The 13,478-nt window shown below is 37.2% G+C and overlaps 2 protein-coding genes across 4 annotated transcripts; one reads left to right on the top strand and one right to left on the bottom strand.

Annotated features, from left to right (window-relative positions):
- Positions 1 to 3,942: 3,942 nt before the first annotated feature.
- LOC124832288 (putative disease resistance RPP13-like protein 1) lies at positions 3,943 to 9,535 on the bottom strand. Of its 3 annotated transcripts, none has more exons than XR_015783019.1 (3): positions 5,243 to 9,535; positions 4,949 to 5,090; positions 3,943 to 4,518 (listed from the first exon to the last, which is right to left on the bottom strand). XR_015783019.1 is itself a non-coding variant. In XM_088102268.1 (2 exons), the coding sequence occupies exon 1, from the start codon at positions 9,004 to 9,006 to the stop codon at positions 5,263 to 5,265; it is 3,744 nt and encodes a 1,247-aa protein (XP_087958394.1). In that variant the 5' UTR covers positions 9,007 to 9,535; the 3' UTR covers positions 4,587 to 5,090; positions 5,243 to 5,262. The 3 variants fall into 3 exon arrangements, 1 of the variants encoding a protein (XP_087958394.1); XR_015783018.1 differs by having other exon boundaries at positions 3,943 to 4,528; XM_088102268.1 differs by lacking the exon at positions 3,943 to 4,518 and having other exon boundaries at positions 4,587 to 5,090.
- A 3,219-nt stretch (positions 9,536 to 12,754) lies between these two features.
- On the top strand, positions 12,755 to 13,204 carry LOC148190892 (uncharacterized). Its single transcript, XM_088101203.1, has one exon. The coding sequence runs from the start codon at positions 12,755 to 12,757 to the stop codon at positions 13,202 to 13,204; it is 450 nt and encodes a 149-aa protein (XP_087957329.1).
- Positions 13,205 to 13,478: the final 274 nt, after the last annotated feature.

The following is a 13,478-nucleotide window of genomic DNA, read 5'->3' on the forward strand; positions in this document are numbered from 1 at the left end:
ATTTTACCAAAGTAGGAGGATCCCTGCCATAGACAATCTTAAAGGGAGTCATGCCACAACTATGATGATAAGAAGTGTTATACCAATATTCTGCCCAAGGCAATAACCGAGCCCAATCTTTAGGAGAGTCATAAGTGAAACATCTCAAATACATTTCCAAGCATTTATTCAAAGATTCCGATTGGCCATCGGACTGTGGGTGATAGGCAGTGGACATGTGCAGAGAAGTACCACTTAACTTGAATAATTGCTGCCAAAAATGACTAAGAAAGACCTTATCCCTATCCGACACAATGGTCTTAGGAATTCCGTGCAGTTTTACCACCGTTTTAACAAAAACCTCTGCCACTGACTTGCTAGAGTAATCAGTCTTTAATGGGGAAAAATGACCATACTTGGATAATCTGTCAATGACTACGAATATGACTGTAAAGCCATTGGAAGAAGGTAGACCTGTGATAAAATCCATAGCAATATCATCCCAAATCTGTTCTGGAATTGGAAGAGGTTGTAATAAGCCTGCGGGTAGGGTGTGAGCGGTTTTTGCTTGTTGACAGACTAAGCAAGTTTGAACAAACTGCTGGATATCTTTGTGCATACCTTTCCAATAAAACTGGGCAGAAATTCTGGCTAAAGTTCTGGTAAAACCAGCATGTCCCCCAATCAAAGAACTATGGAATTCGTGTAAAAGCTGCTGAATCAGAGCATGAGACTTAGGAATAATCAAGCGACCCTTCCAGAAAAGCAAGTTATCATGTACAGAATAATTTGGATGTGGAGGCTTATGAAGTAAACACAAGTCGAGAACAGCCTTGAGGTGAATATCTTGAGAAATAGCTTCCCTTAATGCCGGCAAAATTTGTAAGGTAGGCTGAGACCAAGCCATGAAATATGATCTAGAAAGAGAATCTGCAGCAATATTATCTTTCCCTGGTTTATATTCAATAGTAAAGTCATACCCCAATAATTTGTGCAGCCACTTTTGTTGTTCTGGGGTCTGAATAGCCTGCTCAGTTAAGCTTTTCAAGCTTTTTTGATCTGTTCGGATCACAAATTGATGCCCCAATAGATAATGACGAAACTTGGCAATAGCTTCGGTAATAGCATAAAATTCCCGAGTATATGTAGATTGATTTTGCATTGCAGCAGAGAGTTTCTTAGAGAAGAAAGCAATCGGATGATGCTCTTGGCTGAGGACTGCCCCAATACCCACTCCTGAAGCATCTGTTTCTAAAACAAAAGGTTTAGAAAAATCAGGTAAAGCCAAAACAGGGGCCTGAGTGATTGCCAATTTTAAACTCTCAAAGGCTGCAGAAGCTGAAGCACTCCACTGAAAATTGTCTTTTCTTAATAGGTTGGTGAGAGGAGCAGCTACTACTGCATATTGCTTGATGAAGCGGCGATAATAGCCTGTAAGGCCGAGAAAGCCTCTCAACTGCTTCAAGTTCGTTGGACATGGCCAATTCAACACAGCTTGTACTTTACATTTATCCATTGCCACCCCTAGGCCGGAAACAGTATGGCCTAAATAGTCTACTTGTTGAAGGCCAAAAGAACATTTGGAGAATTTGGCAAAGAGTTTATGCTGCTGTAGTTTCTGCAAAACAACCTCAAGATGCAGTAAATGAGCAGACCAAGAAGGGCTGTAGACTAATATGTCATCAAAAAACACCAGGACAAATTTTCTCAATAAGCCTTGGAAAATTTCGTTCATCAAGCTTTGGAATGTGGCAGGTGCATTGGTGAGACCAAATGGCATGACAGTCCACTCATAATGACCTTGATGGGTTCTAAAAGCAGTTTTGAACCTATCCTCTTCCTTGACCAAAATCTGGTGGTAACCAGATCGCAAATCCAATTTGGAAAAGAAAAGAGCTCCATGTAACTCATCAATGAGTTCATCAACGGTTGGAATAGGGAAACTATCCTTAATCGTGATAGCGTTCAAGGCCCTATAATCTGTGCAGAAACGCCAAGTTCCATCTTTCTTCTTAACAAGAATAATGGGGGAGGAGAAAGGACTAGTACTTGGAAGAATAAGCCCGTCTTTTAACATTTGTTGGACCATTATCTCTATTTGCTGTTTCTGGCTGTGTGGGTACCTGTATGGCCTAACTTTCACTGGCTCGAAGCCCTGTAGCAAGGGAATAGTATGATTTTGGGAGCGATTAGGAGGCAGCCCCGAAGGTACTGAAAACACCGCCTTATAGGTATTCAGCAACATCACCAAATCAGATGGCATTTCCAAGGGTAATTCGAGCTGTTGGTCTGGGGAATAGTCGAAATGTTGGAATTGCAAGGTAAAAAGCTCATCTATGGCATGTGTATGATGCATGCGTTTGAGATGATGATATTGAGCTTGTACAGGTAAGGTTGGTTGCTCTCCATGCAATGTTACAAATTGATTGCCCAAATAAAACTTCAAGGTAAGAGTACTGTAATCTGAAATATGAGGACCCAAGGTAGCTAACCATGCAGCCCCTAACACTAAATCAGCCCCCGTAACAGGTAATAAGTACACTGGTAACTTCAAGGAATGACCTTGAATTCGAACTTCCAAATCCTTGACCAAGCCTTCCGCAACTAAGGCATTGCCATTACCCACCAGAACTTGAAAATTCGAGATGGGTTCAATAGGCAACTTCAAACAGTGAGCTATTCTGGGCTGCAAAAAATTATCACTCGACCCACTGTCGAGTAAAACTTGGACTGTGATGCCATTAATAAAACCTTGAAATTTCATGGTACCCACTCCAGAAGCTCCTTTTAAAGCACTATAAGATAAGTGGTGCTCTTGTAACAAATTTAGTTCACCGCTCTGCTCAATATCCGGGGGTTCAGGGGGTAATTCTGTAGAATCGTCCTCTTGTAATTGAAGCAATAAATATTGCCTGTTGGGACACCGATGGGTTGGAGAAAACTTCTCCTCACACGTATAGCAGAGTCCTTTTTCTCGTCGCAGTTGCATCTCAGCAGGGGTTATTCTTTTGATATGGGTATTTCGGATTGTGGTGGAAGCTGTAGTGGGATTTGGAAGCAAGGGTGGTAAATTAGTGGATTTAATGGTTTGGGTGATAGGTAGGCTGGTGTTTGGGGTTGGTGTTTTGGCTGCTGTATAGGGCTGATAATGTTTGGGTTTGTTCATGTACTTCTCTTCATACAACTTGGCCAATGAAACAGAGCGAATCAAGGTTGATGGAGATTGAGCAATCACATCCCGTCGAATGTCCGGTTTTAACCCTCCGATAAAACAATCTAACAAAGCTTCAACTGTGACACCTTGCACACGGTTAGCCAGAGCAGTAAATTGGACATAATATTCATGCACCGAAGCTGTTTGGGTTAACTTAAAGAGATGGGATCTGGAACACTCATAGGGAGAGGGACCAAATTCCAACTCCAACGCTCGAGTGAAAGCAACCCAGGAGTGAAATGACTCATGACGCGTCATCATTTGATACCAGGGAACCACATCCTTGTCCAAATGTATTGCAGCAATAGTTAAGCGTTGATCATCTGGAGTGTTATAATAGGAGAAAAATTGCTCTACCTTGAATATCCATTGTAAGACATCTGACCCATCAAAGCGCGGAAAGTCGAGCTTGACGGAGCGCACCTGAAACGGAGGGGAAGGGTTTGCAGCTTTATTCTGCAATAAGGTATCCACTGCAGACTCCAAAGTCTCGAATCGGGTAGCATTTTCACGATCCCGTGTTTCCATAATTTCAAGGATCCGCTTGACATCAGCACTGAGGTCTTTCAAACGCGTATTCTCTGCCATCGCAATGAAAGCACCAATGTAACAGTACTGATATAACAGTACTGATAATTTCTGGACAGTAAAAAATTGAACACTGCACTCAATGTAAAATAGGCAATGAAATAATGCTCTGAATACTAGTATTATTAAGATTCCAGTAAGGAACGAAGAGAATGTTTGGAATAATTCCCTTAAGAGGTCAGAACAAAATACACGTAAACCAAAACAGAGAATTTGCACAGAAAGGATGCAGCAAAGGACAACAGAATTCGCTCCCCTTTCTCCCTTTCACCCACCAATTATATGGATTAGGTCCTAGACCAATAAAAGTCATCCAGCCTGGAGTTAGTTAGTCTGTTTCTTGTACCCCTCGTTATTCCCTGCTGAGTTGTATTTTCATTAGACCCTTCTACCCCTGCTGCATGTGTTACATAGTACAGTGTGTTCCCCAGAATTTAGAGTTTCAGTTCTTCAAATTTTAAGTCAGAGTCTTCGGGTGTTTTGGGAGTTTTTCACACAACATATACGTACTTCGCTATTTTCAGATTCTAAAATCATAAACTTTTGTTTGGTGTCTTGCAAACGGGAAACAAAACATACATTCTGTCGTGGACCCAACAAAATAAATACCGTTTCTTTTGGAAGTTTGATGTTTGTTTCTAAGTGAATTTGATGAAAGTCTGATTAAACCACCACCTCCACTCTGATATGGAGCACCAAAAGCTTTGTGAAAATGATGATTCCTCTACTTCAATTTCCTTTTGAAAACTGGCAACAAGATTTAGTCAAAAATGGATTTCACTCAGCATACACATTAGAGATAGTATTGGAGATCTACATTACTATTTATAATATATAAATTCGTACAAATATCACCTTGCATAATTGAGTAAATAACAAGTTCAGACTTTTCAAAATGGTATCTAAGGTTATACATAAATATAAATCTCACCTTAGAATTAGTTCTAAATCCATTTTTGAAAAGATAATCACAGAATGGGAAGTATATAGTTTGCTGGAACATAATATTCATAAAAAAAGGTAAAACTTCAAATATGTAGAAACAGATAGCAGAGCAATAGTGTGAAGCATGACATAACTTTTCAGTTATTGTTCAGTATACGTGGGTGTTATATGCAAAATAGGAGCTGTAACGCTGGGATGATCTCTGCGACTTTTAGTTATTACCTATCCCAGCCCTCATGACTTAGTTCCTGCATGCTGATGTTTTTTCGGTGCTATTCTCTTGACACTGTCATTGATCAGTGCTATTCTCTTCGATTTTTCATTGCCCCCTCTCCCCTTATATCAGCCAGTCTGCCATCTTCATCTACAATGAGAAAAACAGCACTTCAGATATGTGTAGCAGTTAAAGAGTATGAAACATTTTCAGTGTTCTGCACAATACCAAGCCATATAAGAAATAAGAAATAGTTTTTCATGGTTGGAGGTTGATGATGTAAGTGAAAGAAGGAGAATTACCTTCTCATCATCCATGCTCTTTAAATCCATCTACCGGCAATGTTTATCCCACGGACATGGCAGATTTTAGGCCAAATTTGACGGTCCTTTTTGTGGCATCGTTGTTTCAGCAAGGGACATTCATCTATCGTTAATTTTATTAGAGAGAGAGGCAGCTTTTCTCCCGCAATATTCTCCAGCATTTGACACTCTGCAATGTTTAATTGTTGGATTGATGTGAGATGGAGAAGGCCCTTGCAATCCAACGTTTCCAGACTAGACAAACCAAATAGATCCAGAGACACAAGGGAGGGAGGCAGCAAACTCTCCTTTGGGAAGGATTTGATGCCATCACATGGACCCCACACAATGAGAGAGGTAACCATGTCCATCGATTTCCATCCTAGGCCCCTTAATAGTTTCTCACAATTTCTGATCTCAACTGTTTTCAAGTTAGGTGGCATACCTCCTCCAGGGAATGACTCAATTTGTTGACAGTTGGATATGACAAGATATTCCATCTTTGGGACAAGAGTTCCCATCTGATCGGGCAACCACTTCAACTTGTCACAATCGTAAACAAAGAAGGTAGTCAGATTGGGCATACACAATCCTTCTCCCGGGAATGATACAAAGTTGGGACAGTGGCCAATAGTAAAAGAGTGCAGTCTCTTTGACAACTCTGACCCTGAGACCAAAAGTGATTCCATATTTTCACAGTTTCTGATATCAAGACTAGTGAGATTTGGGAAGATAGCCAATGGAAGAGACGAAAGCAAATCACGACTATTATATATTGAAAGTGATTCCAGTAATTCGTGTTTGTGTTGCAACGGGAATTTCAGTTTGTTTATACCTCTGATATCAAGAGTTTTCAAAGATGCAGGAAGACGACCACCTCTAAAAGATATGTCTGACGAACAATTTTGTAATTTCAAAGATTGCAGGCAAGTAGGTTGGATGTTAGAGATGGCCTCCATCATGGACTCCACCATTGGGCCTCCTTCTACTTCTATACTTTCCACCAAAAGAGGAAACTCACGAAACGCTACTTTCTTGCATTTACGTATCTCTAGTGTCCGAAGGCTGAGAGGCCCTGGGACAGAAGAGACAAGAAGCTCGCAATTTCCAATCCTGAGTGTTTGCAGAGCAGGAAGGTGATTTGGCAGATCTCCCTTTAGTTTGGGGCACTTTTCTATATACAGATTCTTGAGCACAGGAAAAGCTTCTGAATCAAAAGAATTCCACACCTCCCAACTAGGCATATTAGAAATGTGTAGAGATTCAAGGGATGGAAAGGGCGTCACAGATGAACAATCATCCTTCTTATAAAAGTCTGAATCAATAGTTTTCACCGAACTCATAGTTGAAATAATAAGGTTATTGAGAGACGGTAGTTGCCCAAGTGAAGGAAGCATGCAACAGTTGTTACAATTTTGTAAATGCAGATTAGTTATATTTTGATAAGAAAAATTTCCCACCCATTCTGGAAATGTTGTTCCTCTATAACCGCTTATTTCAAGCGATTTCAGGTCTTGATGAGGTTGTAACTTGTCGAGTACATCTAATTCAATTTGGAAGTCGATGATATCATCCTTACGTACAGACCATTTTAACAATAAACCGGCAATGTGCTTCTTATCCATTATCCTGGCCTCTAGTGCTTCTTCACCTTTGGTAACATTCTCTAATTTCTCAATACAAAACCAACCATGGAGATTTGGAAGTCCTCCCAGTTCTTTGATGCTATTTTCTTTATGCTTGCCCACAACATAACAATCCAAGTTATGTAATTGATTTAGTTTCCCCATTCTTATAGGCATCTCTTTTATGGGAGTATTAAAAATTTCAAGATGACGCAAGTTTACAAGATTTTGAATGTCTTTAGGTAACTTAGTCAGATTAAAGCAAAAACCCAATTTCAAAGTTTGTAGATTGTACAGATTACATAATGACTCTGGCAGTATTGCTATAGATGTATGACTGAGATTTAAGTAACGCAAATGGATCAATTCACCAATTGAATCAGGCAGAACAAGCTCACTTTGGTAGTCACGAAATTTTAAAACTCTCAAGTACTTAAACATCGACACTATAATACGTAATGCCTTTTCGTTGTTGAATGGAGAATCTTTATTATTGTTCTGCAAGAAAGTTCTTGGAAATTTGGCTGTCTCAAAAACATCAATATCGGAGACTGGATCACTGAATCTTGCAAAAGACAAATGACGAGTCTTTCTATCAATTTTGGTTTCTTTTCCAAGTTCATTTGCTCTGAAATAGAATTCCCCGCCGAGGAATGTTGCTAGATCATGCATGAGGTCATGCATCACAAAATCAATGCCCCGAATTCCACTAGTTGAATATTGGAAAAACGATCTTGAAACCAAATCATCAAAATACTCCTCACCAACTTCTTCTAAAGTCTTTTCTTTTCTTGGTGCTTTTAAAAGATCTTCGGCCATCCACAGCAGGATCAGTTCATCCTTTCGAAATTTGTAATCCTTGGGGTACAATGAGCAATATACAAAACACCGTTTTAAATGTGAAGGGAGATGATTATAACTTATTCTGAGTGCTGGAATAATTATACACTGACTTTGAGGCAGTTCCCAAATGTCACTTTCAAGTACATTATTCCAATCCCTAATAGCTTGTTTTCTTCTTAACATTCCTCCAAGTGACTGTGCAGCTAAAGGCAACCCATCACACTTTTTAACAATCTCCTTTCCAATCTTTTCTAGAGTTCCTCTATTTTCACTACCTTCTGAAAGAGGAAATGCATGATTTTCAAACACCAACCAACAATCTTCATTTGACAATTGGTTTAGATGATATACTTTAACAACATGAAAAGGGATTACAGCCGCTACACTTTCGTTGCGGGTTGTCACGAGAACTTTACTTCCCCTAATCCCACTTAGAAATGGTTTTGTAAGACTATTCCAACCATCACAGTTCTCAATCCAAACATCATCCAAAACAATCAAGAATCTTTTACCTTTCAGCTTGTCCATCAATTCAAGTTGAAGTAAATTTAGATCATTCAAATTACAAGGCATCTTGGTAATTTCCTCCATCATAGTTTTTGTGACCTTCACAGTATCAAATATATCAGAAACACAAACCCATGTCTTTAAATCAAATATCTGGTTCAATTTTCCATCGTTGTACACAGATCGGGCCAAAGTGGTTTTTCCAACCCCACCCATGCCTACAATAGGGATCACGGACACTTCTTCACCATCAGTGTTATCCTCTAATACCAGCTTCATTATGGCCTCCTTGTCTTTATCCCTACCGTACATACCATATCTGTCTTGCAAAGATGTTGGCTGATCTTTCCATGGCTGGTTGCTTTCCACCGGAATCTCCTTCAAATTAAGACTCTCCTTTTGTTTTAAAATGTCATCTAATCTTTCAGCTATGTCCTCCAACTTATTAATACTAACAATCCTTTTCCTATTGAAAATATGAGAAAAGGAATTGCTTACCTCCTTTCGAGTAGCAGCTTTAGTAGAAATTTCATCAAGTAAGTCATCAACCTCATAGACAATATCTCTGAGAACATCGAGCCACTTTTTGACATTGGAGTCTGTGACTTGTCGATTCTCAGCATCAGCAAGCACAACTCTAAGGACTATCAGCTGGTTCTCCACCTTTCGAAGCAACTTGTCAGGTTTCTTTCCACGGATCAGGCTGACAAGCTCAGGGGAAGCTAGCCTGTCAAAAAGAACGTCAAGGAAAGCAGAGAGAAGAGCACCACCTACCACGGCTAATGCCATGATCTCAGGAACAAACAACTGATGATCAGAGTAGAAACGCAAAGGAAATGAACAAGGTGCAAAAGTTGGGTTGGTTCTTGACAAGGTGGACTTTTAGGAGGAGATTTGGCATGCTTCAACACTCTTCAGTTTAACTCTTAGGTCGACTTAGTGGGGGTGAATATTTTATCTTTTCTAAAAGACAAGGCTCTTCATTGGATGCTTTTCTAAAGACTCTTCTTTTTGTTCCCCACTAGTGGGTTAAAGCTAAGATGATGTACCTAACCATGATGACATGAAGACATGAATAGTTGATAAGACAAAATACGATCCTCTGTTACAATGAGACTGTTTAGACAATAAGGATGAGAGTGGAAGAATGAGGTCCGCTTCGTGCTTATAATTTGATATTTTGATGTAGAATGAATAACAAGACATTACTTCAATTATTGTTTTCTGCTATATTATCTCTGCACCTTACGTTTCACGGTCTGCCAAAGTATACAATCTGCTGTCGATATTCACAAGCTCAATCGTCTTGACCAAAGTTGAATTCACATCTCAATCCATTAATGAACATTATGGTATAGAGGTAGGTACATAAGAGTTCCGTTGGTTCGTTGAGAACCGAAAGAGATTCTCCAGTGTGAGATTCATGTACTTTTGTTTTTAGTGTTTGAAAAAAATTATGAAACATATTGAATTGTTTGTAATTGGTAGATTGTCATGTATCTGCACACTTGTGTTCTAGAGGACCGTGATCATAAAACACGTTACAAAAGAACATGTCCTTTTTCTAGTGAAATCCTAATAATGTGTCGTATATATTAAGCTTTAATCCAAGCTATGAATTTTGTGCACTAAGAATCGTTATGCTTTATGGAATTCATAGGGTAAAGTCACTGTTCAACCATAAACTTAAAGGTATCTATCAATGCTACAAACAGAGAGGTTTTCGGTCTCGTGGAGATGTTAATAATGACAGATGGTTATTAAAGAGCAATCACGGTAGCAATTTGTGAGAATCACAATTCGAATAGTACAATCCTAACTAAATAAATTATCTGAATTTTGGTTAAGGAAAATATCTTTTGATATTACTGTCATATTATAAGACTAACAACCATTATTTTAGATGCATAGAAATATAAGGATTTTTAAAACTCGTTTAATAACCAAATATCATGCTAATACCTTGGAGCTTTTATAAACTTGGAATCTAACTTTGAATTTCTTGATTGAGCTGATAAGTAGACATAAGTTCAAATGTATATTATTTTTTAATTCAATCATTTAAAATATATTTTAATTAAATAGCTACAAAAGGAAAAAGTAAAGTGTCAAGATAATTTTTTCCTTAATAGATATAGGATAGGTATAAAATACTATCGCTTAGAACACATTTAAAGTAACAAAATAAATAATGTCATTTAAAATTATTGTTTTCTTCATCATGTTACAAAATTGTCTCTTATTCTTTTAATTGTATACCACAAAAATATTATAAAAAAACATGTTTTCATATAACCAATAAAAGTCAAACAAATCGAAACAATCCGAATTATCATCATACATCTAAAATTATTATTAACAGTCTTATTATTATTACTTATTACTATATTATGACATTTTTAAAAACTAGGAAAATAGTTAGCAGTTTTAATAATTACACTCGATTATTTTATTATAAAATTTAAACTATAATTAAATTTGATATTAATTGAGTTCTGTAAGACCCAAGAAAATATTAGAAATAATATTGTAATGAGACTTGAGTATGTTTTTATGGAACCTTCATGTTTTTCATAAGGTGTTGTGTAACTTAGTTGGTGAAAGCTCTTTGTTGGGTTTAGTGGTCACATGTGTAAGCCTTGGCTAGAGCATCAATTCTATGTTATTCATTTGATTTTTTATTTTTATAAGTGCAACACATGTTATTATATGTTTGTTGAATTTGTGTTGTGTGTTATTATTAATGTAATGTGTTGGTTTATTGGTAGAGATGTTTGTCTAAGATTAAATGGATGTGAGTTCAGATCCTAAGGAGTGATGTTTTAAGGGAAAACCTTTGATATTTATTTATATTTTTTCTTAAGGGCAAGAGTGTCTTTTCTTATTTGTTAATTTAGGTGCAAAAATTAGAAATGGGAGTGTAAGAAGTAAAGACATGCATCTTAAATAACATAAACTAGAAAACATGAGAGTGGGAGGATAGGTCTACTTGTTGTACCTAGTAAATCCTGGTTTTTATCTTCGGATATGTTTTAGTTGTTCGGGTGATGGTGGTTTCCTTGTCCTTGTGAGGCAGGAAGGCATGTTCCTTAGCTAGATTGCAAAACTACTCAAACATATATGTAGGGGAGGCTATAGATTGGACTGTACCAACGACTACAGTCAGTGAGGTACGGTACAGGAGTGTTGATAGGGGGAGCAATATGAGTGTTGAACCCACTCTCTAATGCTTTGGTTTTAGATGATGACAACACATTGAATGTAAAAACACATATATGTTCTTCTGACACAACAAAAATGTGTATTTGTGTTTGGTACATATGTTGGTTTACAAATGTCTCTGAATGGTTAAATACATATGATATCATGTTGATTGGTCTGCATACTTCTATGATCATAATTGTGTTTATATATTCTGTATGCATGCTAAATATTTTGATAAGATAAAACATCAAGCACAAAGCAATTTTGTATGATACAATCGATTACAGTGATGTTGTAATCAATTAAGTTCATCAGATAGCTTATGTTTTAAACTATGGCAAAACAACAAGTTTTGAATTAATTACATTAAGTATAAAATTGATTAAAACTCGTTTATTTGCAAACATCATTTTGATATGTGCTGTGATAAGTTTTGAAGAGAAAAAGTTTTCCAAATTTGCTTTAGTGTTTACCTTAATCGATTACACTCTATATGTAATCAATTAAGTCTGTTATGTTTTGAAAACTGTTTTAAAGTTAAGCCATAACTGTTTTAACGGTCATATTTTAAAATATGTTGACTAGCATTTATTACAAATTGATTACATTAATTATGCATTCAATTAAATCTGTTTGAATTGTAAGTCTATTACATCTTTCACTTATGTAACCGATTACATTACTAACGTAATCGATTAATCTGCGTCTGTCATGAGATAACTATATATTGACGCAGTTCACACTGAACTGTAACGAATTAAACATTCTAAATTTTCATATCTGATATCTTTGATTCGAGATAAGTGTTACAAGTGATTGAGAAGCTCCAAGAACCAAGATTCAAAGATTTGGAAGAAACTTGAAGGATTCTTGAGAGAAAGACTATGGACGTAATTGACTGATCATACTCTACACTACTGAGGTGTTTCTACATTGATCAGAAACGTGTTTTCGCAATCTCGGATTATGGTTCCTAGTTCGTGCGTGACAAGAAGAAGAACAAGGGGTTCTTGAATTTGAGAGGTGGTCTCAAAGGGTTCTCCAGCAAGGACGTGTGGTTCTTTGTGCAGGTGTTTTATTTCTATATTTGATTGTGGAGTGGGATATGTGTTTACATTGTGAGAGTGTTCTTTGTAAAACCTTTAGTGTAAATCTCAAATTGTTAGATTTAAAAAGCATTCATTTTTAGTAATCACCAATTCACCCCCCCCCCTTCCCTTGGTGTTGAGAAACAAGCATTTCTTTTCTAAATATTGGCATCAGAGCTGGTTTTCAAAAGTTATTTGAAAAACTAATCGATTACTCTTTTTGTAAAATCGATTAAGCGATCTGGATGGCCTCTTTTTCTCAAACCTTTGGTGAAGGTGCATCTACAAACAAACATCCTCTGTTTGCTGGAGAAAATTACACTTTTTGGAAAATTAGAATGAGAATCTTTCTTGAATCTGTAGACAAGGGTGTATGGGATGTTGTTTTAAATGGTCCTTTTGAACCCACAAAACCTGTTGATGGAAAACCTGTTTTGAAAAACCTTTTTGAGTGGAATAAAGAGGAAAATAGAAGAGCTCAATATGATATAAAAGCTAGAAATGTTATCTCTTATGCACTTACCATTGATGAGTTTTTCATGGTGTTAACATGCAAAAGTGCCAAGGAAACGTGGGAAGTCCTAGAGGTGACTCATGAAGGTACTAATGAAGTGAAAAGAGCTAGAAAGAACTCTTTAATCCAGGAATATGAAATGTTCAAGATGAAGACTAAAGAGACTATCTATGATGTATAGAAAAGATTCACCCACATTGTCAACCATCTGATTGTACTTCGCAAAGTCTTTGAGATAGAAGAACTCAATATAAAGATCTTAAAGAGTCTCAACAAAAGTTGGCAACCAAAGGTAACAGCTATATCTGAATCTAGAGATCTAAGCACTATGAATATGGCCACACTGTTTGGTAAGCTCAAGGAACACGAATTGGAGCTGGGAAGATTGAAAGAAGAATAGGAGAGTGAATAGAAATAATCAATTTCTCTCAAAGTAACCAAAGCAACCAGCAAGA

Source organism: Vigna umbellata, chromosome 11, assembly GCF_029865625.1.
Source record: "Vigna umbellata cultivar VRB3 chromosome 11, Vumbellata_1.0, whole genome shotgun sequence".
In the NCBI taxonomy this organism is placed as follows: Eukaryota; Viridiplantae; Streptophyta; class Magnoliopsida; order Fabales; family Fabaceae; genus Vigna; species Vigna umbellata.

What these genes read in the sequence shown, in the direction of transcription:
- LOC124832288 (XM_088102268.1), bottom strand. Translation starts at nt 9,006, where the DNA reads ATGGCATTAGCCGTGGTAGGTGGTGCTCTTCTCTCTGCTTTCCTTGAC.
- LOC148190892 (XM_088101203.1), top strand. Translation starts at nt 12,755, where the DNA reads ATGGCCTCTTTTTCTCAAACCTTTGGTGAAGGTGCATCTACAAACAAA.